This window comes from Rhea americana, unplaced genomic scaffold, assembly GCF_003343005.1.
Source record: "Rhea americana isolate MKP2758 unplaced genomic scaffold, rheAme1 scaffold_124, whole genome shotgun sequence".
Taxonomy (NCBI): domain Eukaryota; kingdom Metazoa; phylum Chordata; class Aves; order Rheiformes; family Rheidae; genus Rhea; species Rhea americana.
This window is the reverse complement of record NW_028185306.1, coordinates 2,352,115-2,376,635: the sequence shown is the minus strand read 5'-3', so window position 1 is coordinate 2,376,635 and position 24,521 is coordinate 2,352,115. Positions and strand designations below refer to the sequence as shown.

General features: G+C 37.2%; 1 protein-coding gene across 5 annotated transcripts in view; it reads right to left on the bottom strand.

The window, feature by feature from the left end:
• The window catches only part of RBMS1 (RNA binding motif single stranded interacting protein 1), a 149,036-nt gene that overhangs the window by 19,087 nt on the left and 105,428 nt on the right, over positions 1-24,521 (bottom strand). For all 5 annotated transcript variants that reach the window (XM_085325883.1, XM_085325882.1, XM_085325884.1 and 2 more), the window contains exons 3-6: positions 20,890-20,948; positions 18,172-18,263; positions 4,934-5,091; positions 1,507-1,586 (exon numbers count right to left, since the gene is read on the bottom strand). In XM_085325883.1, coding sequence (XP_085182009.1) covers positions 1,507-1,586; positions 4,934-5,091; positions 18,172-18,263; positions 20,890-20,948 — 389 coding nt within the window. The remainder of the gene's footprint in view (positions 1-1,506; positions 1,587-4,933; positions 5,092-18,171; positions 18,264-20,889; positions 20,949-24,521) is intronic.

The window sequence follows — 24,521 nt, the reverse complement described above, 5'->3', positions numbered from 1 at the left end:
GAGGACAGGATAATGCAAATGGGAATACAAATAAGCAAACTAAAAAGCATTAATAAGAGGTTCAGTTACAGTTTTTTACTGGCTCTAATTTAATTTAAACCCCTATATGTTAATTTGAACTCTTGGTTTCCCCATACTTTTTACTTGTAATTATGTCTAAGCCATAGCAGCATTATAAAAATAATCACCAAGGGTGGATCACAGCACAACCAGCGTTCAGTGAAAGTCATTCCATGATCTCCTTGCCCCTAAAGGGATTTTCCATCTCATAAAAACACAGATTGCTAAATACATGAAATAGGAAAATAAATGTTACAGCTCCTATCTGTAACATCCAAAGTTTTAACTAAATAATCACAGTCTCAGCAATCCATCCCAGCRCTAAGGATCTGCAAAAGCCAGTGAAGTCAAAACCCTGCATTAGATTAGCGCTGGTGAAGGGAGTGGTTTCCTGTGCTCTTAAGCAGCCTTCCATCCCTACCGCAGCCCAGACTGCCTCAAACTCGAGCAGTCTTCCAGGGGTGAGGCATGTGTGCAGCTTTAACAAAACAGACTAAATTCTTTTCTGCCTAATGATTGCTGCTTTCCTCTTCCTATGTTCTCTGGGTCAGGGTCTGACTATGGAGAACGTGTCAACATGAGGATAAAGGTGGCTTCAGTAAACACATCAATAATGTAAACTGCAAAATTCCCACTTGGGATCCTCAATTAGTTACCAAAAGAAGCCTGGAATCTTAGGCATGTATTCTTTCCTCATTTGTTATCCTGTTTTCTTTCTATTTTATTCTGCTGCTCTTAATTTCCTTTCCTGATTCTTGAGTGTTTATAGAACATGCTTTTTGTCTCTTAAAAATAGTGCTGACAAAACAGGCAAATTGATAAGGAGCTGGTGCGACAACAAAATTGCACTATGGAGCATCTCTTCCTTTTGCCTTACACAATAGTTCTAGAAGTAGCATTCTTTATCTATTTCCTTTCATCTTCCTGAAGAACCTCAAAGCCTATTTTGATGTGAGAGCAATATATCCCAAAGAATGAAAGGCCTAGCATAAAGGCACTGTTGCAGAATCTAATTTGCCATTTTCGAAAGGACTTCGGAAAAATCATCAGTAGATGGCAAAAGTAGTCCTTTTTTTTTCTCTTTAAAAAAATTGTCTGTGGTCAATCAGCCAAATTCTGTTCTGATGCATATACAACACATACTTGTCTCCTGACTTCAACTGGGATTATGTGGGATGTACATTTGTGCATAGTTGGCTTAAGGCATCTGAGCTGCTTGTCTATTTACTAGAGGAGAACAGCACTAGATTCCTAGAAAAGGTTTATTGCAGGAAAATGACATACTGTATTCCAAGCAAGCAAGTATTACTGTCATCCAGCAAGACAGTTTAAGTTTAATAAGCCTTCCTTTAAATGAGAAGTCAGATACAACAATCAGCATGACAGGCTTCCACTACAAAGGCGGTAACCCATTCATACATGTTGTTAGAAATACATACAACATACCAGAAACTCCTGCTGGTGTCTTTATGAATTTTCCATTAAAATGAGCAATCACTGCTTCACATTTTTCTGTTGATTCCATCCTATGAGAAAAAAATTACTTTTACATAATTTACATTTATATAAAAAGAATAATTTACATAAATTAAATGCTCATCCAGATTCCATGTTTGCCTTTTTTTTTAAAGCATATTTCTTGCTTTTTGTCTCCTCACGTTTGCACCTCGCTTTCGCATATGTGAGCAATAGAAGAGATGTTTTTAAGACCATACAACTTCAGAAAGGTAAAACTAAACTGAATGAACATTTTACGCAATATGAGGCCAAAGTCAATACCAAACTGCAAATATAATACCTGTATTTATTTAAAGATTAGGTAGAGCATAATTTGGACAGCTGTAGTACAAAGTCCTATGCTGCTCTAAAGAAAGCAGAAAGATTGATACACAGTCATTCATAATTCAATCCTTGGCTCCTATGATACATAGAACAAATGTTAATGCCACTTTTGATAGAGGATTCTGAACGGTCTGTACAGTATAAGAGCAATAAACCCAAACACAAACATGCCTGACTACTCAAACTGCTTTTGCAGCCTTAAATTTATATCTCAAACTATTGCAATTAAAATATCAAAACTAAATGATGTAACCATCCCTTATTTTGTCATCTCTAAGTTACCTTTAAAACAGGAACTAACAACTGAGTAGCTGTGATAGTTTCCAAGAACTTATCCAGCATCCTGGACAGGTTAGTGCACTTATCAAAACTTGACTTAATAGCTGCGTGAAGTACTAGTGAGCTGGCTGAACAACTGAGCTGAGCGTGGCTGCACAGGTGGCAGCTGCATCCATACAGTGCCATGGAGTAACTGCTTGCTTGGACTAAATCGGAACTCAGGACTGAGAGTAAAACAAAATTGCCTTTTTAAAAGAAGAATATATTTTACAGCTGTCTGCAAAATGATGTTTGAATACTGATGACGCTAACAGAGATTTTCCTTTCATTCGCTCATGGAGTTTCTATAATGCAGATCCACAAATTAGGCCCAATGACCTCAGCAGTGAAGAAGCAGCTCTGAAAAGTCTTGGCACTTTTAAATTCTGATAGTCTTTCTGCACGGGCCCCAGACAACAAGCAGAATCAGAAAAATGGCAGACTAAACAAGACATTTTCTTCCTGGTTTCAAAAAGGTTTCCAGAGAACTTCCAGAAGTTCTGGGTTGTTGGATCTGAATGAAAGAAATCTAATTTTTCCTCTTTCTCTCAAAATAATGTAATTTAGTCTCAGACTCAAGTCTGGATTTGATAAAATATGCTACCCCTTATTAACCTAATAAAATGCTCCTGAAGGCAAGAAATGAAAATCTTTATTTCATGTCAACGTGCTTCATGGACAATCTTAATATTAACTAACTTTCATCTAATGATGTTCAATATCTGCCTTGCAGAAGAGCAGAAAATCTGAGTGGATATCTTATTAACAGCTTATTCTAAATATTTATTAATATAATACAGAACCTATTGAGAAAATACTTACTTTGAAACTATTTTTTTTATAATGCCTTCAATAAAAAAAAAGATTTTGGATAAACACCAATCATTTGGACTTTTMCAGAGAATTTTAAAACTCTTCTGGCTGTACTGGAATAAAGCATCCCTAGAAAACCACTGATTCTAGGAAGAGTAAGCAAGTTCAGAAAAAAAAACATAAGTTTACAATGCCTATTGAATTTTAAGCTCAGATGCTACTGGATTCTGCCCTTCATAGTACCAAAAAGTGAAAGCTGCATTTGTGCGAAAATATCAGTATTTTCAAAGTTAGTAAATATAACATGTGGGTATATGCTGACTTTGTAAGTCATTCAGAAACACATGCTCACATTTTGTGTGTAGTTGTATGGAGTTCACATTCAAATGCTTGTATGTATGCTTGTATAAAAAATAAAAACTAGAAGTATATGAATGAAATAAAAATGCCAAATTAACCTTTCACCCAAAATACTGCAAACATTTATTATTTATTTAAAGGGGAGAGGAAGAATTCTGGGTAGAAATCAAACTCACTGGTTTTGCAGTCTTAAATAATTAAAGACAAATCTTCCCACTGCTTCTAATTTTCTTCCTTTGTTGTGTTTCTTTGAAACAGGCCAGTCTGCCAAGCAAATAAATGATTTTGAGGAAAAAGAAAAAAAAATCGCAGTCCTGYGAACTTCCCATAGCCAACTCACAGTGAAACCAATTCCTAAAATTTTTGGCTTCATCAGGAGATATAATGTGTTCAGTTCTTCTTTGTGCACTACTTTTAGATTTTGCTAGTTGTTCAGACATAGAGGTACTGTCAGATTGGCTGAAAATCTGAATTATTGGAATCTGATTGTTGGCAGAGATTTCATAAAATATTTTTGAGAATCTCAGTTGCGCAAGGTATGACTCTTATTTTTGATAATAGAAATATCCAATCTAAAGCCTCCAAATTTTGATTACTGTGTCATCCGTGGTTTAAAGCAAGACTTAATCAGACATGAGAAAATACTAAAATATGCAGAAAAAGCCTTTGATGAAGAGACCCCAGAGCAAAAGTCTGTATTAACTAGAGAAAAGGTAGACTTGCATAGACAGTGTATTTGGGAGGTGTCTCTTATTTACAGAAGATGCTTTTTCTTGTTGATTTAGGAGAAATATTTGACAGAGCTGTGAAATATTTTAAGGTAAGATTTACTGGAAGTGAAAAAAAATATTTTCACTCCCAAATGACAACATGTTAATGAGCCAGAAAATTTGAAGGACCGACGTTTGAAGAGTGACGATGAGTTGATTTTCTTAGAGGAACKAATGAAAAAAAAAGTTCTTCCTTATGATCTTCTGTCTGGAATTCAAGCCTCAAAAGCCAGAAATGCCACAAGCAGAAGTTTCTTCCACTCTTTCTTAGGAAGGCTAATTCCCCCCATGTTTTTGAGGAGTCCACATTTAGCAAAAATAAAGATCTGATAACCTTAGTTTAACTGGTGACATAGATAATAGGCTTGAACCCCAGCCATAGGGTTAGGCCATGTCAAAGCCCTGTGTGACTCTCGCTTGCTGAGAGACAGAGGAGAAAGTGCAATGAATTTAGAGGAAGCTGTAGAGAGTGAAGTCTTATCCTAGATGGTTGTTCAATAAGAGTATTAGATTCAGAGTTAGCCACACAAGTGAGCTGAGACACAGCCATATTAGCCTAAGGAAAGGACAAATTAACAAAGCCCTGCCGGTACCTCTATTTAGATCCTTTTTTCTTTAAAAGTTTGTTCACTTTCTATAATTTCTGCCTTTTCCATCTACTCTGGATAAAATCCTGAATAACTAGGAAAAGTGTTTTTTTTTTTTTAATAACAAATATATTCTTCTATTAAAAAGAGGAAAGAACAGCACAGCTAATGACATTGAAATACCTTGCAAAGCCAACTCCACGGCTTGTCCCACTAGAGTCACGCAGTATCCTCGTAGAGATAACCTGCCCAAATGGTTTAAGCATGTTCTCAAGCTCCTGCTCRTCCATTGAAAGTGGCAAATTGGAAATGTATAAGTTAGTTGGGTCTTGTTCTTGTTGCTGAAACAGAATTAAAAACAATTGTTATTGTTCCAGCTTGATATGTTGGARAGACATTTTGAACACAAAGGATAACAACCATTACATATAACCACTGCTACCCATTTTGACTTCCCAGGCCCCTTTCTAAAGGCTGTTCTTCCCTAGCACTAGTGATCTCCATCTTCCGTCATTAYATACAGCCTTCCAAAGAGAAGCTCCCCTCTTCCTTATATAGTGCTGACAATTACATTTTTAAAGTRGAGAAAAAGATGAATAATTGACCAGTTTATATTCTATATTGCAACTTTAGGTTTAACATTTTCTGTAAAGAAGAAGAAAAAGCAAAAACAACACAAAGGAAAGAACTTAGACCACAAATATGACACAGGTGGAAAAAGAGCTAAAAGAAAAGCTGGATGTAAATTAGAAAGAGAAAAGACTGGAAYGTGAATATGAAAATAATAGAGAAAAAGGAGAAAATGCATTTAAAAGTATGTACATTGCCAAAATATTACCGTAAGAATAGGCTGATATACACAAAATGAGTTGGACACTATCTTCTTCTGCCATGAACRTTTTTGTTTTCATCGAACTTTTACRTTATGCATTGAGACAATACAAGTCTTCCAAAAACATTCTCTAGCAAGAGTCAAGAAGACTGAGAAGGAGTCAAAAAGAGGAGGATAGCCAGCGGATGAGTCATCTTACTAGACAGAGGAGACAAATGTAGTCAAACCTCTGCAACTCCCCTAACCAGATGACTATCCATTTTTTGTGATCTATGTATTTAACAAGAAATTCCGTCCTTGACCCAGGAAATGCTTTTGTTGAAATAAGAGACAAACACTGGAAATAACTGGATTCTGTAGCTCTGATCCGGGATGTGTAGTGAGAACACCTGCAGAAGACTTGGCGAGGAGTCAGTGGCTGGCAGAGTAGGTGGTAGCAGGCTCAGCATGCAAAACTACGCGCCGACCACGTTCCCATCCGGGCCAGGCATGCACGTTCCGTTTTGTCAACAACGTCTGCTGCTCCTGAGCAATAGCTGCTCAAGGTTAGTGCAGCTGAGATAAGGAAAGAGTGCTAGGAGACTTACGGGGCCCTWAGCAACATCGAGTCGAGTCCTGCCTGGGTGTCCGACCTGGGCCTCCTGCAGCCTCCCATCGGYGACCCCTCCTCGCAGTTCCCAGGGYTCCCCATGCAACTTGTAGCACAAGTCCCTTATTAAACCTACTCCATTTAACCCCTTGTGAACCCCAAGTGTCTCTCTCTCTGCTGGTATCTGACCCTCTTGCTCACTTTGCAGTCACAGGGTGCATCTCGGGCACCTCCCTCCTCCTGCTAATTGCTGACCATGCTCTATATTGATGCATCCTGAATTTACGAAGATTATCCAGTTTGGCCCTACAGTTGTGCAAAACCTTGGTGACAATCAGCATGGCTCCCTGCATAGATCTAAGTCTCTACAAGATGCATTAAACTCTAAGGAGAACTTTTCTGGTATTACGGACTGAAACAAACCAAATTTTGTTGGCACAGTCCTCAGTGTATTTTCATTCTGCGTAAGAGGGCTAACTTTTATCAGAGAGAGGTTTAAATCAAACCAGAAAACAAAAACAAAATCACAACACTTTCCTACTGGAATCAAAGCATTCATTGAAGTGATTATAGCTACATAACTATAATCACTATAAATTTTATGCAGATGAGACATCAAATTGTCCTTGAATTACTCTTATATTAATAATATCCCAGTATTTTTAGCAGTATATTGTATAATTTAATAATTTTCTACCCCAGATATCACCTCTCAGTTGTGGCTAGTTTTTGATTTTTGCTAACTTTTTTTTTNAGGGGGAATCTCTTTCAATCAAGAGATTGAAACTAAAAATGTTTACATAAATTGTATTGTGTGTGTGCTGAAGGCTCTCCACTGTTTGCTTTTTCAGAGTCTCACGTTCAGCTGGAAAGGGCTGATGTTTTGACGTTTGCTGTATGGGTTCTTAAGAAATTTCAGTATCAAAGGACACAAAAAGGGAAACGTTCCCTGGGCACCTTCCTCATCTGCACACAATGCCACYGCTACAGCCACACTGCGCTCCCATGTACCCTACAAAACAATTTCCCAGATATTGTCCTAGTCAGCCCATTTAAAGTCCCTTACAAATGACATCTGATCACTACACATTTTTCTTGTTACCTAGTGAGAGGCAAGTCATGTAACAACATGAAGAAAACACTGTTTTAAGAAAACAAACAAAATAATAAAAAAATTCMTCCCGAGAATAATATTGAATCCACACAGTGCACAGAGAAGTTAATGGTTTAAATCATCTTAGAACATTTGATTTCTCCTTCAGATTAGGAGGGAAAAAAAAAAAAAAAGATGATGAGAAAACAGATCACTAAGAGTCCAGAGGAATTAATATTCCTTGCTGGGTAGTGTTCATCCACAACGGAGGAAAAAAAAAATCTATGTTACAATAACTACATTTTGAAACACAGTTCATATTTTCTCAGCTAGGAATCTGAGAAAAAGGCAGCTTTAATGTTTTTGGAATTAATTTGTTACTTAGACTGTGTTTGACAATTCTTTTTTATACCTTCAGATATGTAGGTTTGCCTTCTTCTTTAATGAATGTTATTAGCAAAAGCTTTAATGGTGTTTTTAGATATGGGCATCACAAATTGTATTTATAGCTTTAGGTTAATTTTCTGAAACTCAGAGCAGTCTTTGAAAAGAAAATTTGGGATTTTTAARATTTTATTACAAGCTGTAAAAGATACTATACACATGCATGCTAAGACTTCTCTAAAAAATCTAAAACAGCATGCAAGTTGGAAATTAGACCTTTAGAATATTTTCATCTAATTTGCTAATATTTTTATTCTATAACAATACAAAGCCTGAATTATGTTATAAAAATGTTCTCATTACCAAAGCCTAAAAACATTTGGAAAGATGAAAAAATAAATGACATATTTTGTTCACATCAATAAAAATGTAATTTACGCGCAAAAAAAAAAAAAAAAAAACGAAAAGCTTACATTCAGAAACCACGAAAGGAGAAAGAAATCCACTTTAAATGCAGAATGGCAGAGTAGTAAGTTTTATTTGGATAACTAGGGAGATCAGATTCGCCTTGTCTGGGGCTCCTGTTCCAACCCGTGGCGTTCCCACATTTTCATTAGTTGGGAAGTGCATTCAGGACAGGAGATCACAGGCCTTCGTTGCTGAAAGGGATACAGAAGGCAGCTGGGATTCCCTGTGCGACACAAAACTTTTCTTCTATACACACTGGGGAGCATAATTCTTGCACCCACCAACCTATCAGAGAGAACGTCATGCCACAAAAACACGTTATCAGAAAAAGAGACAGGACTGCTAAAGTCTTTAGAGTATCAGCACCATTAGTACTAGCCAATTCGCAAGTTCCCTTTGGGAACTGAGGGAAGAAGGGGAAAAAAAGAGAGAGAGAGAGAGAGAGAGAGAGAGAGAGAACAGCATCTGAGGAAATTGCTCTCTTTAAGGAAATTGCTTTTCTGAACAGAAAATATTTTGTGAAGGAGAAATTTGACTTGCGTCCCTGATACAATCCTTACTTTGTAATAGGAACTATATTGGATTTCTGTCAGGTGAGTGCTGAATAGGTGACTGGAGAGGATTTAGCTCCAACCTCTACTTTCTTGATACTTTCTCTATGTCAGTACATTACAGCCAGAATACTCCCAGGAATTCAGTTATTTCTGCTTTGGATCCTTCAACAGAACATATGGATCACAGTAGGAATAGGGAATTTAAAGGTATTTCTGCATACATCTATAGCTAGAAGCAATAAAGAGGGCAAGTATGGGAGTTGAAGGGAAGAAAGAAGGCCAAAGGATTGGGTTGTCACTGGGAAATTCGGGAATGCTAGTTGAGATTTCATTCCTTTGTAATTCTCCCAGAACAAAATAGCTTAAATACCAACAAACACATTCCAAAGCGTGCAGAGATTATATCTACATTGCAGACATTTAGGTAGTGCCCCAAACCCTTGGGCACTAGCAGCAGTTCAACCATAAGAACAAATAGATCAGGATAGATTAATCCATTTCTTCATTTTGTAGGGAAAAAAGATTGTTTCTGTTTTCCAAGCTAGTCGGTTTACAATACTAAGATAATGTTGTTGGTAGAGTAGACCAGACCTATTACAAAGTAAAGATAAAACTAGCACRTATTTGGAATTTTATAGAATTTGGCAGTGGAAAAATTATGCCTAGTAACATGCAGAACATTTCCTTGTCTACTCCTTTATCTTATGCATCATGCAGCTTCTATCTTCTCCATTAGACTAGTAAGCCTTAAAACAGTGATTTGGGTAGGTTTTGAGAAATTGTAAGATGCAAGTAATTTCCTTTCCCTTGGAACACACTAGATTTCCAAGCTGACTTTCCAAATGGTAACTGCAGCTAGAACTCCCCATCCATCTGTATCCTGTCTTGCACAAAAGACACTGTACAAACAGATGTTTGCTTATATAGTTTTGGCATCGAAAATGGTKAAACATTAAAAATTWAGGAAGCTAGGAGAAAGATAAACTTTTAAACTTATCCCTATGCCTCTCTCTGGCAAACAGCAGTCTAATACATTAACTTCTGTGACTTCCTTCCTTACTGAAACCTGTCTCCTCATAATTTGGTTTGCATAATTATACAGCTCTGTTTCAGAAGGGGAAATTAATTCTTTTGATAATATAAGTTTCTAATTTTTACTTTGCAATTTAGCAAATAAGTGAGACTGTATCAAGTGAGACTGAGCATCTGCAAACATGAACAGTCTATCTCAAACCTTGCCTATAAGGCAATTCCAAGGTAGATTCTTCTGTGTTTAAAATCTATGAACCCATATAAACGGCTTTCACCTATGAGATCCTAAATTCCTTTAGATGATTTGTATTGTTTTATGGAATGATTAAAAAGAAATCCACTAAAGTCAGTAGGAAGATTCAGACTAGTAAGCTAAATTAAAAATTAAAATATAGATCACTGAACCATTGAGATTTCTTTTTCTTTTGACCTAATTGATCTAGGAACACCGTTCAAGAGCCTACATATTGTCTTTGAGTGCAGGGTCTCCTCAGTTTACACGACCTTCAGCAGCTGCTGAAAGTGCTCAGTTCTTTGCAGGTTATAGGCAAGTGTTAGGGAATTTCTGGGCTAAAGTAAGTATTTGTGTTACTGAGGCAACTAGGAAGTCTTATTTTTAAGCGATTCATGACTGCAAATTTCTCTTGGTCTTTTCTCACCAAATACGTTTAGATGTGTCTCCAGAACTTCTCCAGCTGAACACAATAAAACAACCATTTAGAACAGTGCTCTCTTAGATTAGCACACTTCCTGTTCCTAAAAAGCACTGATAGCACTGACTTAATAAGCTGACTAGAAGACACAMTATTTCTCATAAAAGGAATAGGAATAATCAACTGCTAACATTCATTTCAGGGGACAAGTGGTGATCAGAAGTCCTACATGTGAAATGCTCTACAATCATCTGAAAGGAATTAACAGAAACCTCCGCGTGCGTGTGGAACTGTTCCTAAAATTCAAGCAAGAGACTTGGCAAAATGATAAGACATCTGTTTTCTCTTGCTCTGTGCAAGGTCACAGTTAACAGATAGTCACTCAGAAACATGTGACTAGGCAATGCTCACAGCATGGAAGATCCTCTGGCTGATAGGGATGGGATTAAATGCTTGTCTGGCCTTCATATAGAAACTATTTTAAAATTTACAGTTTACCATCTCACTAAAATATGTCTGGTTTAGCCGCGGTCTTAATACAGGCTGATCAGAGGTTGTTAACAAGACAATTCGGTGGGAAAATTGCTACCATAATCTTCGCTTGTTGCCCAGACTCTCCCTAACATTATATACGATTAACCTAAACACTTTAATTCATTTTCATAGGTTAATCTGTATTATAGAGGAAGAACAGCCATATAAAAATGAATTTTTAACCACAATAAACACCACATTCATGTTTGCACTCAGACTATGAATGCAATCATATACTTCTTTTTTATTCTTTGGTATTCTCGCTTGCTCTTTACCAGGAAGGCACAAAAGTGCTCCCTGGGAGTTGTCGTGTTGCTCATGGGTGCCACCATTTTCAATAGAAAACTCAGAGAGTCCAACAAGGTCCATAATAMGGCATGCCACCCTTGCCCGAAAAGCCACCGCACTGCTTAGCAACTGAGATAAGACTTTTGTGGGCTGAAGCTGTGTACACAAGGGAAGTGGTTCTTAACTGTCTTATTTTATGCAAATGCAATTCCTGCAATAATGGTCATTTAGCCCTCAGGTAAGCAAAGTTTGGCTTACCTTCAATTTATTGTATAACGGCTTCTAAGAACTTGGTTTTGCAGTGATGCACTATTGCAGTGATCTGCAATATGCAGATTTAAAACAACTATCTGCTAGATTTTTACTTTAGCTAATTAAAAATCAAGTAGGCAATTGAAGAGAAATCAATTAAATTATTTTAAAATATTTTATTACAATTGTATTATAGGATTTAATGCTATTGCTTACAAAAAGGACTACAAACCAGGTAAAAAGAAAACTTTCCTTTCAAGATAGTTTTTAAAAACTGCTGTGAAAAACTACTCAAGTTAGCTCCTGTTTGCCTGTCATCTGTTCACTGGCATTCAGAAGCCCAGATGCAGAATAAAAAAAATATCGCAATATGCCTACCTTCTCTAGTTAGAGTGCTCTAGCTACCATGGTAACCTAAAATTATTTACTTACTTTACTCTGTAGGAATGAAAACTGATTTAATTCTCCAGCAGGTTGCCACAGTGAAGACAAGTACAAAAAGCAATACATTGTTAAAAGCCATAAAAGTTAGCTGTTTCTCATACTTGCTAATTCCAAGCAATGTTCTTCTGCCTTTAGYACATTATGTTTAAAAGATGTGGAACAGCCTTCACTTCTGCTATAGAGATAAGGACAAGTGCTAAGCAGGCCTTTCCCTCCCCAAAAACCTTTACCTCCTGCGCAATTCAGACTGGTGTCAGTGTGACAGTTCATCTTTTCCAAATACATTTGAAGAAAAATGTCATCTAAAATAAGTTCAGAATAAAAAAAAATGCTCCTGCAATGGACTTAACTGGAAAAAAAGATAAAGGGAAAGCTTCACAGTTCTGCCTTTCTAACCATTAGTAAAGAGTATAAAGATTACAAGATTAAGACATCTCTGGATTCTAGAGTATCAAKTGGAGCCCAGACAATAGTCTAATGTTTAAAACAAACCAAAAAATAATGTAAGTAATGAGTTTAAATGTCAATGTACTGCTTTGAGAGCTAACAGACTGCCTCAGAACATGGCAACAGCTACCTTACTAGTGGTGGAATAACCAGTRTAGGTTGGTAAAACACACTTTGCAGTGTTAACCCAGGCTTCCTTCTGATGCAACTTGCATGAGAAACAATTCTAAAGATGGTTTTTTTTGCACAAGCCTGAAATTGGTGAAAATATTTGGCAATTTSCTAATGTGAGATCTGATACAAGAAGTAGGAGTATATTTAATTGCTCCAGCCCAAGTAAGTGAATATTTTAAAAAGGAGAGAATTATTGTAAATATGATGTCTTAAGTCCTAAAACAAACAAACAAACAAACAAAGTGCCTCTATGGAGAAATCTTTGAACAGATAAACAATGAGTCTTCCCCCAAAAATGCACATTGGTAGAGAGAACAACATTCCTTGGCTCAAAGTAATGTCCACAGATCTCCAAGGCCAGTGATTATTTTTATGGGTTCTGTTATAAATAGTATACATTCACCAAAGATAAGTTTGCACTTCCACAGAAAAGAAGTTAGGAAAACACAAATGGGAAAAGAATGAATATCATTTGTTTAAGCTGTAAATGGTCTATCACTGACCATCTTACAGCATAGTTAAGTGGTGCGTAGGGTAGAACTAGAAAACTCACGAACAGAGAAAGCAGGAGTAGAGGAGGAGTCGGGAAGGAAGCCCAGGTCTTCAAACACATAAAAGCTGGAGGATCAGGCTCATTGAGTCTCTTGCAATTGCATTTCATTTGGGCAGTAAGTTATTTTAAAGGGAGGGCACCATGCCAATTTTAAAGACAGGACTGAAATGCACATGTGAGAGCACTTGACCTTATGCTCAAGGTGGACTTTCTTCTCATGCCCAAAGTGCACTACAAGTTCTTTACGAAAAGAAGCCCCTCAGTATGTAGAACAGTTGTAAAAGCTATAAGCCTTTCACTATATTACCTTGGAAATTTGTRTACCTACCATAGGCTAGATAACAGGCCTGTACAACTGTCACTGCCTTGCCAAGAAGAAAGTTCATTAGCACTCAGGGAGCTCTGAGCTGCTACAGGCAGGCAGGTAGTCTAACTAGCTTAGRTATCTCTACATCTCTGCATTGCAAGCAGTACAGTATAGACATTCTCTACTTTATTTAGGCTATAAATACAATCATAGTTCTCTTGGCTTAAATTTGCCAGACAGAAGGGTGAAAAGAACTGCATTATTTATTAACCATTCTTATTCAGTAGTTTTTACTTTTTTAACTTCTAAATTTACACATCAATTTACATCCAGAGGAGTAAGAATTAAACYCAGTTTTCCATATAAAACAGCCACTTTTCCAATCACCTGAAATAGTTGCTTCTGAAGCAGTGAGTAAACAACAGTTGAATACCATTCAATAAGAGAATTTTATCTGAATATCAACTCAAACTTCTCATATTAAGTTCAAACTTATGAGGATTTAAGTTATTCATATCTACATAGCATTCAGGCTTCACTGCCTCTAGTATGGCCCTTACAGATTCTCAGTTTTTTAAAATCTCCATTCAAAATGCCATTATATAGTAGATTTCCTGTATGCATCTGGCTTTAGATGCTAAAATATTTATTATCTGCTCTGAACAGTGCAGAATCCTAGTCATCTCACCGATTTTACATTTGGGATGGGGGGAAGGTGAGAGAAATCACTTGGATAATAAAAACCTATCCTGACCATAAAAACAACATCTTTTTGTTACAAAGATCAGCAGTGTTTGCTTATTGCCTATACTGTTCCTAGAGAAACCCTTCCTTTTTAGGGTTCATTACATTTAAGAAACAATGTAAGGTATGATAAGATTTGACTAAATACTGAGAAAGCAGTATTTCATATCCCGTTATATATTTTTAGCCCTCTATCCCAGAATTATAAAGAGCTGAGATTCAGGCAAAGGTTTCCAAGCACTAAATCTTTCCTCACGGGTATTTAAAATACGATTTGTTTTAATGGTCTCATTTTAAAATACTGTTTCTACAAAATATTTACAACCTACAAAGAAATGATTTGTTATCTTAATGGTCTCACTTTAAAATACCACTTCTACAAAACTCTACAAATCTACCATTTTCTACAAAATTTAAGCAATATCATATTCTTCTTGAGAGTCACCAGGTACCCAAACTCCACACTCCTAGAAAATTAAAATGTTCAAACAATTAGAGAAGCACTGAAAAGGAATCTTTATTCTTTATCATTCTTCAGTAAGGAAAGGCTGCTGAGCAAATCTGAGATCCCTTTTCTCATCAAGGAATGAAAATGGAGATGGTCAAAGTGTTATCTTTAATAAAATGACAAACCTTACCATGAGGACGAGCAGAGCTTTGTAAGAACACTACTAATCTGATCTAGGAATGCACAGCTCTGCAAACCCATATTTTTAAACTTTTTAATCATTGATTTATTACCAAAGCACTCCTTTAGGAGCAAGGACAATAAAATAATTAAAGGGAGAAATTTCAAGAAGAAATTAAAATGAACCAAAATAAGAATTAGACATTCAGTCAGCTACTAACTAGTTCAGAAATAACAACGCTCTTCCCAGACAAATACTTGTTCTTTCCCTACCTTTTCTCTACAGTAAGAGATAAACTACTGGTTTTGTAACATGCCCTGAAACAAAGTGGCTACCATCACAGCTCACATCATCTCTTGATCCCTTTCCACAGCCACCTAAATTCCCGGAAAAARAGGACTAATAAGATTAAATGCTGGAATTATACAAATGAAATAGAGGAGACGGGCAATTGCCCATTACCTCCATTTTATTTTTCAGTGAAAAAGCTGCTCCTACCCGTTGGCAGGGCACTAACAGCTTAGGGTAAGCTTTCRTCAGCAGGAGCTGACAGACCAACAAGAATCGGCAGAGGCATTTCAGCCTAGTTGTCAGCGGAAGATACTTTTAACAAGCATAAAGCAACAATTTCTGAAGTTGCTTCAGAGCAATCGTCTTTGTAAAGTTTTCCAAATTCAGACTTCTGAAAGAGCAGAATAATTGAAGACATAACTTTTCTTAAGCAACTGTCTAATATTTGGCTCTTTAACCGGTATTACCATCATGACAACTCTCAAGATGCTGCCACTTCCCTGCAATGACCCCAACTGGAACAGATTTGAGAGGATGTGGCTTGAAGCTAGGTCTCAGGCCCCAGGCCCTCAGACTCTGCTCAACAAGAGCTGAAATGTAGCAGATGAGCCYGTATTTTTCTGGAGTCGGATCAACTTGGAAACAGCTGAGCACTGAATGATCTTACCCACTGGACAAAAAACCCTCACAAAGTCAAATATTTGAAGTCTATAAAATAAAGAAGAGCTTTATTAGGTATAATCCGAAGTATTTCTACTGACTAGGATTTTTCAGTGATCTTGCTGAAGTGAGTAACTTTTAATTGCCCCAAGCGTAGCTCTAACGTAACACTTCAAAAAGAGGATTATGGCAGTCAGAGTCAGAGGGCAGCTCCAACTACAAAATCTCTCCTTCCATTTTATCTGCTGCAGGTCCTGGGACTGCCGCAGCGACGTGGGAGGRGGAAGAGCACACTTAGGCGCCGTGCCACTGCCAGCCACGGACGCAGCATAGTAACGCCTTCCTCCGAAAGGTCCACCCAGGTGGCATTTCTCCTCGAGACGGACGCGGTTGTACTGGTCAATGAGGGAACCCATCCGCAAGGCAGCTGACAAACTCCCCTCCAAATCTTTTGGTGTGAAGCTCAGGCTAAAGCCACACTGAACAGTTTCACTGTAACAAGACCATTTTATAGCACAGAAGGTAACTGCAAAAGGATACAGTAGCAAATACACAAATGCCTGCAAACTTTTATATAGTTTCTTGTATGCAAGAAACTTTTTTTTTTTGGGGGGGGAGGGGGAAATAATTCAGTCTTACCATGTTGAGAAGCAGAATAATACGTTTCAGTCTAATGCAAACTTTAGATATATAGAACACCCTGAAGTTACTAGGCCTGATACACATAGTGTCAGAAAAATCTATCAAAACTGTCCAGTATTCTGGTGCAMACTTTTTTAACTAATGCTAAGAGAAAGAAATATGAACAATATAGTCTATGATCTCTTTTTTCAACTAACTGGTGGAGGAAAGGATTCAGAAAAATACACCATGGGAAAAAAAATTAAGTTATTTATTGGATTAGTATAGAGAATTATTAGAGCTTCTCTATCTACTGGAGTCAAGAMGACAATTCAATCAGACAGCTAAACTTTTTCCATCAGCAAAATGAATGTACATGAGTTGTATTCTCCTTTCTCTCCCCTCCTACCTTAGATATCATATACATAAGGTGGTAGACAGCGGCTTTGAAAAATCTGGTCTATATTTTACAGCAATTACCTAAGAAGTTAAAATAGTGATCCTGCTCTGAAGAAATGGCTTGTCATAAAATACAATCCATATTTAAACAAAACATTAGCTATATATTACAAAATCTCAAATCTCAAGGTAAATTGAAAGGTCTTTATTAAACTACATAAAATATTATTTATTTAAAAAAAAAAAAAAAGCCCATGTTTCCCAGTAAGCATGTATGTTTGTGTCATGGCTGTAATGAAACATGCATTAAGTATGAAACATATGGTTTCCATTTTGTTGCCCTGGAACCCATCCAAAGACATTTTATGTTGTTAGCTTAACTGTTCTCTCCAGCTGAGAAGCTGTGGAAAATATCTCATCTGAAAAAAATCTGTACCTAATGGATAACTATAAAAGATTTTCTAGATCTGCTGCAGACTCCACTGTATAAAAAAGCCTCTAAGATTTCTATTTAATTACTGGATTTAAAAAAAAAAAAATCTAATTTTCATATTCAAAATAAATTTTCTTTAAGAAATACCACAAATTACATGAACAGATTATGTTGGGAATATTTTCTTTGTTTAATAAATTTATAGTGGTGCCTATGGCACTCTGCTGGAACCAGGACATCTGACTGAACAAAAATCCATGGCAAAAATCACTACTAATGTATTATCTTCCTGGTTTTATGGATTTACAAAACTTACTTTAGGTTGAAAGACTACCGCTCTGTAGATCACTGTTAACTAGTAACTGGATTCAGATGCAAGAATCAGTAAAAATGAGACAAAATTAAAGATTATATTGCTTTATCTTTAATAATGCTTTGTTTTTCCCTGATGCAGAAATAGATTGTCAAAGAGTTGGCTGAGAATTTGAAGGCATCTATAATGACAGTCCAGATCTAAATATTAATTCTGTTAACACAAAATATACTAGAAAAGTTGAAGACAGAATCTCAAGCTTAAATTTTGCCATGCTTGCTTAAAAATTCACCCCCAATTTGTGAGACTGCTAACCTCAGTAACAATTAGGAGCCAATATATAAAACCTGTGAAGTATTTCAGCTATTCATTTGTGTCCAGAAATCAACACGTTGAATTTAATCTGTGAAGCCTTCTTATAAATGGTTTCTTATAAATTACTGCTAATTTCACTCTTGACGAAGTCAATGGGAAAATAATATCATGAATAAAGTCATAAATCCAACCAGAGCAGTTTGGAGACTTTGCTGGACTGTCTTCCTTTCATTACTGCATTCACTGAGCTGAAAGTCCCCATTTGTTACCTTAATGTCTCACATGGCTTGCGGTCTGTACTCTCCGTAAAGGGCCTGCAACTTGAGAATTCACGYTGCCAGTGCTATGCCAATGTTTAAGCTTGCCCATCTTCAGAAGCCTTTGCAAGAATTAGCCCGTTATTTTAACTCACCTTTGCCATTTGCGCCTGGACCCCACTAGCCTTTAAAGCGGAAACTGCCTTCTGAGCAGCTGCTGGGCTGTCAAAGTCTACAAAACCATAACCTGAAAAATAAAATATAGCTCATGAACAAGAAGGCAACCAGTTTTTAATCAAACAGTTCACATACTACTAGCATGAATCTAATGCAATTTTCTTATTAGTAAGAAGGGCCAGTTTGAGCTCCGAAGTTCTTCCTGTAGTCCCAAAGCAACAGGCCCACCAACCCTGAGCTGGTGGGGACTTGTCCTAGTGGAAAGGATCCATTTCCATGCCCGTTCACCATCAGGCTTGTGCCCCAATTCCAACAATTAATACAAATCGCTATGTATCCACTAAGAGCAAATATGACATAAATTATTTCCCAGAGATCACTAAATAAAGCATAATCTGTTAAATTTTCTAACTAAATTCTTAGTCCAGCTTGTGTGACAAATAAGCCTTTGAACTATAGGCCACTTATTGAAAATTGAGATACGAATTTGATTTAAAAGACACATACCCACTGCAACATAATCCAATTTCTGATAAATTAATTATTTCATTGTAGATACATAAAAGAKAGTAGTTAAACTAAAAAAATGAGTGAAAACTCAGGTCTATTGAAGTCAAATGAGCTTTTCCCATTGTTGCCACTGAAGCCAGAATGTAAAAAGTTGTCCCTAAAGCATTTTTTTATACAGTAAAATATAATTTTTATATGTTAATGTAATAGTTTCTATSTTAAACTCAAGTCTCAATGAAAGACAATCAGCGTTTGGAAGCTCCTTCCAGTAAATATTRCTGAAAAAATTTATACTGTCTTTYCCCTTGTTTTTTCCCCTCCAAAAAAAATGGAGAAATCCCTCTTCAAGGTCTAATTTGAGCACCAAAAAAATGCCTCTAGAGGAGCAGAAAATGGGATTATTTGCTCAAAAAATTTTCCTCAGAAAGTATTCTCTTAGAATATGTCTATACAGAGGACAAAAAGGCTATGTAGAGATGTATCTGAACCAGCTTAACTCAGGAAGAACAACCAGAGCAGCCATGTACATCAGTGCAAGCTTACTTAACCTGCCAAGAAGCTGAAGAAAGCAGTATATTGTTCGTTGTAACATGTGGCGTGATGGACTGTGAAATACTGAGATGAAACAGAGTGAATTAGCTCATACCAAGTTTTGTGCTGCCAGGGCAAAACCAGCTTTCCATACCCGTGGTAGCAGAGGCTGTCACCACCACCACGCTGCAGGGTGCAATTCAGATGAAATTACATACTGATACCAAGCATGCCACCAAGGCTGGCTTTGCCATGTTTTAGATGATATGTAAACTCAATCCCTCATGGCTTCAGTTTGTTCAAATCCTTTGGTATGTGTTTTTGGCAAGAGCCAGAGATACTGTCAAACTTTTGGTTAAATTCCAGTTGGATATCTGCATTCTCCCTACTGATGTTCCCACTGCAATTTCAATGCCATGCACTGAGCATCCCTGTAGGCTTAGGCTGCTGTATATTGTTACAAAAGACTGTTAGTTACTGCTTTTCACCTGTGAGGTTTAAAATTTATCAAGTCAATATTGGAAAAATCAAATTACTGAGAGAAATTTTGTGTTTAAATCTTCGGAGAGTCAGGATCATAAGCAGCATCACTGACTGAGCTACTAAAGCCCTTGGGAACTCGGGGAGGGAAGACTAAATTAGTTGAGTGCTGTCACATGTATTAATGAATTAAAATACTAGAAAAAGCATCTGCTCTCTCCTAGTCACTTACATGCAGGTGACATCTTCAATACAAGCAGGGAAAAAAAWTTCTAGAAAGTTCAGAAACTGGAGTCTCAGCTCCAGTTTAATAGCTTGTGATGCGGAGCTGAGAACAAACCTGGGCTGCTGCAGTCCCCAAACTCTGACTTGATTCATGACAAATTCTCCTCTCCTGCCTCTGCCTATCAACTTTGCACGCATTCATGGGGTCACCATTAACATTGCTAAATCAGCTGACTCAGTTCTTCACTATGTTTAGAAATTACCCTCTTAATTGTAAAAAAAAATAATTAAAAAAAAAATAAAAAGTCAAAGTCTGAAACCTAATATTTCCAGTGTCTGCTACCACACCTTCCTCACTAAGCATGTTGCTGGGATATGATCTCACTGTAATTGCAATGAGTGCTGTAGCTCAGTGAACTGAATTGGTGTATCCAATTTATTTAAAGGAGTTTTATTATTTTTTCCAGCTGCAATTACTTTGGTGAAAATGAACCCCTTCTTTGCTCCCAATACATTGAATAGCATAGAACAAAACACAATTATAGTACTGGAACATGTAATTAAATACTGCCTTAAACTATTCTAATTAATAGAGCTGATTTCCACAATATGTAATTTTTTCAGATGCTTGGTACAGGCAAATGGTCTTCCGTAAGCTCCCCTAATTTCTGCAGGCAAAAGGGGGAAAACTGCTTTTAACTCTATTTTTGTTTTTAAAATAAAGGCTGACTGCCAGACAGCGCTGTGCACGTTAGCGTCACTCAGGTTTGGCTGCATCTCTGACATAGGCTGTCTGCCAGCTCTACTGCAAACAAATATCGCGAAYATGCTGGCCACAGGCAAAGAAGGAGAACTGAATAACTTTTTAAAGTCACTTAAAATACAACATTAGTATATTTTATAAAATCAGGTAAGACTCTCAGGTGAATGTAATTTAAAGGCAAACGTACCTTTGCATTTGTTTGTTGTCTTATCCAAAATAGCCTTTGTGGATACAATTTTCCCATACCTAAAATGTATGTATATATATGCAAAGAAGAAAGAAGAAAACATCCTGTTACAACAGATACCAAATGCACATATTTTATATTCCATTACCCACATACTTTTAACAAGTTGGAATCACATATAGTCTGTATAACTGTATAATGAAAACTCATATGTAGACAGAAGTAACAAAAAACCCAATAATTTCAAATACAATCATGCTCTATTCTCCCTACATTACCAGCGGCACAGCAGAATCCCAAAACAAACCAGAGAAAAGGTGTTTTACTCACAAAAAGATAGGATGCAGGTAAAAAGATAGGATGCAGGTAAAATCCTGCTACATGAAACAAGATATGTTTAGGCATAAGCTTGGACTTTCTCTGTCAATGCAGATTGACACCAGATAAGGCAGACAGGAAACTCTCTTGTCTATGCTAGGTTTGCTAACCAAAATGCTATGAAAAAAAACCAAGCAAAACACATAGACATCTTTTTTTTTTTCACTAAAAAATTCAGAGATGAAAACCTCTATGCTGGAAGGTGACAAGCTTGAGTCAGCTTTATGCAAGCTGACCAGCAAAGCTGGTAAAGTGTTTTTTTTTGTTTTTTTTTTTTTTAATGGAAAATTGAAATGTTAACAATTTCAACAAAATCAAAATATCCCTCAGGAAAATTTCAACTTTCTTTTGTAAAACAAAACAAAACCCACTCATTGCCTTTTCTGCAGCTTCTGAAGATCTTGGCAGCCCAGACACCAAGCTGCTATGCAGTCCAAAGGTGAACATCCAAAGAGCTGAGAAAGAAAATTAAGCTTGGGAAACAAACAAGAATCCTTGTTATAGGAATGATGGTTGTTTCCCAAGGGTGGTAAAAGGTCTACAGCATTAGCTTTTCTGATCCCAATTTGAAGTGGAATTTATTGCTGTTGGTGAAAATTTGCTATCTTCTTGGAAATCAGGTTGGCCAGTTCCAGTACTGAGCAAGCAGCTCCCCGGCACGTACACGCCTGAGGGCTGCAGTCACGCAGGGGATCGGCAGCAGAATCAGAAATGGAATTTGGGTCTCCCAGGTCCTTACCACAACCTCCTTTTTTTGGTTTTTGAACTACATTTCATACAATTAGTATACAAAAGAGAAAAAACACAATTTGGAGAGGTTTTTTTCCACGAGGAAAATAATGTAAACATGTACACACAAATCCCATGGGCCAACCAGTTCTACCTCATTGTACAAGAACTGAAAACACTGAAAAGTATTAGAATATTATTGCCGAAAGACAGTGAAATTTGGGGAAGAATGAAGTTTTGCCAGCTCACCTGCTAAATGTAACTTCAGTAAGAGGCAGTTACTGAGTATCATTTCAAAACGATATTGTTTCAAAAGATGACTAACTCAATTTCTGAAGCTGCAGCAGCCATATACTCTTAACATCTCTTCAAAATAGCTGAGAAGCCTAACAAAGTTAGGCTAAGTTAGTTAAACATGCTCAAATAATTTTTCACTCACAGCGTGATAGTTATTCAAGGGTTAAGTAATATACAAAGTACTCCCCCTCCAAAACATTTAAATACATTTTTTCAGTGTAGTTATCAATCTTTGCGATGAGTTTCAAGCTCCTTCTGTTTCTTCAGGAAGTTGTTTTGTGGCTTCAAATATTTGTAATGGTAAATTTGGAGCAATTGAAGCCACCAGCTTCCTTACTTATTTGGAATTGCGAACTTCTACTTCTATATTCTGAAGAAAGAACTATCTCTCCGTAGCCTAAAAATGTACAAAAACCTATGCAAATCTATGTATACTTAAATATACCACGCTGGAAATTGTAATAAAGCAATATAAATTGCATCTAATAGCTGGAGCACGTGCTTCCTCATTAGTGCCAATTATTTTCCAAGTCATTCTCACATAGAAAGCTGTAGATTTCATAAGTTAAAGCTTCTGAACTTTCTCTAAAATTTTTCTGCGAATGTAGTGTACATACCACATTTACCTGTTACAAACACGTTATAACTTTAGGAATGGCAAACCGTTCGGGGATGGAAACCCACAGAGCTCTTCAAGACAAACTCCTGTGTCCCAAGTCGCTTGCATCCAGTATTATATCTGATGGTCAGTATTCTATGCCTGCCATCCTTTATCAGTTTCTTAACCTTTTTAAAGTGAAAAGCTACATAATCTCTTGGGGGGGGGGGGGGAGGATGATCTTGTCCCCATCACTCTTTCAGGTTGTGGAGGGAGGAGGAGAAGGCGAAAAATACAGCTCTGAATATCTACATGAACAAAATAAGCGTAACTCTCAGGCTGCCTTTGGTGACAGAGGGAAATCAGGGACCGACCGTGGACTAGGCTGGCCCACAGATGCTGACACACACCAGTCAATGGCACAGAAACGTACGTCTGCCTGTCTGTTCTTTACAGTCCTTTCATAGACCAGCTTCCAATGTGCAAGACCACYAGTGATTTAATTCACTGTCCTTAGATAGCACAGCTCCTGCGAAGAACCAGCTGCCATGAAAGACTGCCAAGAAATTTCAACAGAGTGAGTCTAAGAMGACATCAGAGGACCAATATAACAATAGCAAGCTATCTCCATTTCTCCTACAAATTTCCCTACAGGTACTCTCCCCAAGTGACAGATCTCCACTGAGCACAGAAACGCAGCTCACCCCACCTGTGACCTGTCTAGCACAATACCTCACTTCCTTGTTCCCACCAYATGGCCTGATTTCAGGAGGAGATAGTCCTTGCATTTCCTTATAAGTGCTCCCTTCAAATGGCAACCAACAAAAAATCTGTTTCCTTCCTCATGAATTCTGCAATCCAGCATTCCCGTTAAGATAGGCTCCTCCATTCAACTGCTAGCTTGGTGGGTGCAATTGCAATCAGAAATCAACAATCTACTAAAACATATCGTAGCCACGATCCAAACATATGTATCTCGCTAGCTTATCAAAATGAATATAGCAAGCAAGAGGAAGGACTATATTGTTGATTGTTTGTTCCCTCTCCTCTAAAGCAATTAAAAAATATTTTCAGTTTAGTGCTGCTCTTGGGAAGCATGCTCAGTAAAAGCCTGTGTACCTGCAAACTAGCTATCTTTTAAGTACAGAACACCAACAYAAATGTGTATTTTAACAGATCAAGAGGAGACTCAAAGGTCAAGTTAGGAAGAGATGCAGTACAGYTACTTAGTAAGACAATGTTTACCTCTGCCCATTATGTGCACTTTGTGCAAAAACAGAAGGATAACTYCAGCTGCTCAACTGCCCTAAGAAGATGCCCTGCCAGGCAACATGCATATCAAAATAGACCTATTACGAATAACTAGGAGTACTTTATAGATATTTAAAACATCTCTGAAACCTATCTTTGCTGACCTGTATGACAAAAGAAATGGATTCTCTAAAAGACTAAGCCTTCTGATCCAACTGAACTAGTGTTTATTTTTCTTTCTTTGTACATCTGCTATTATAACAAACATGCTTGCAAACATGAGGGCGATAAGATGCCATCGTGAGCGTGACAGAGAATGGGGAACAAAGTAGCCTGAAGTCTCTGGCACAAGTGCTCTTTTGAGTGCTGGGAAAAAAAA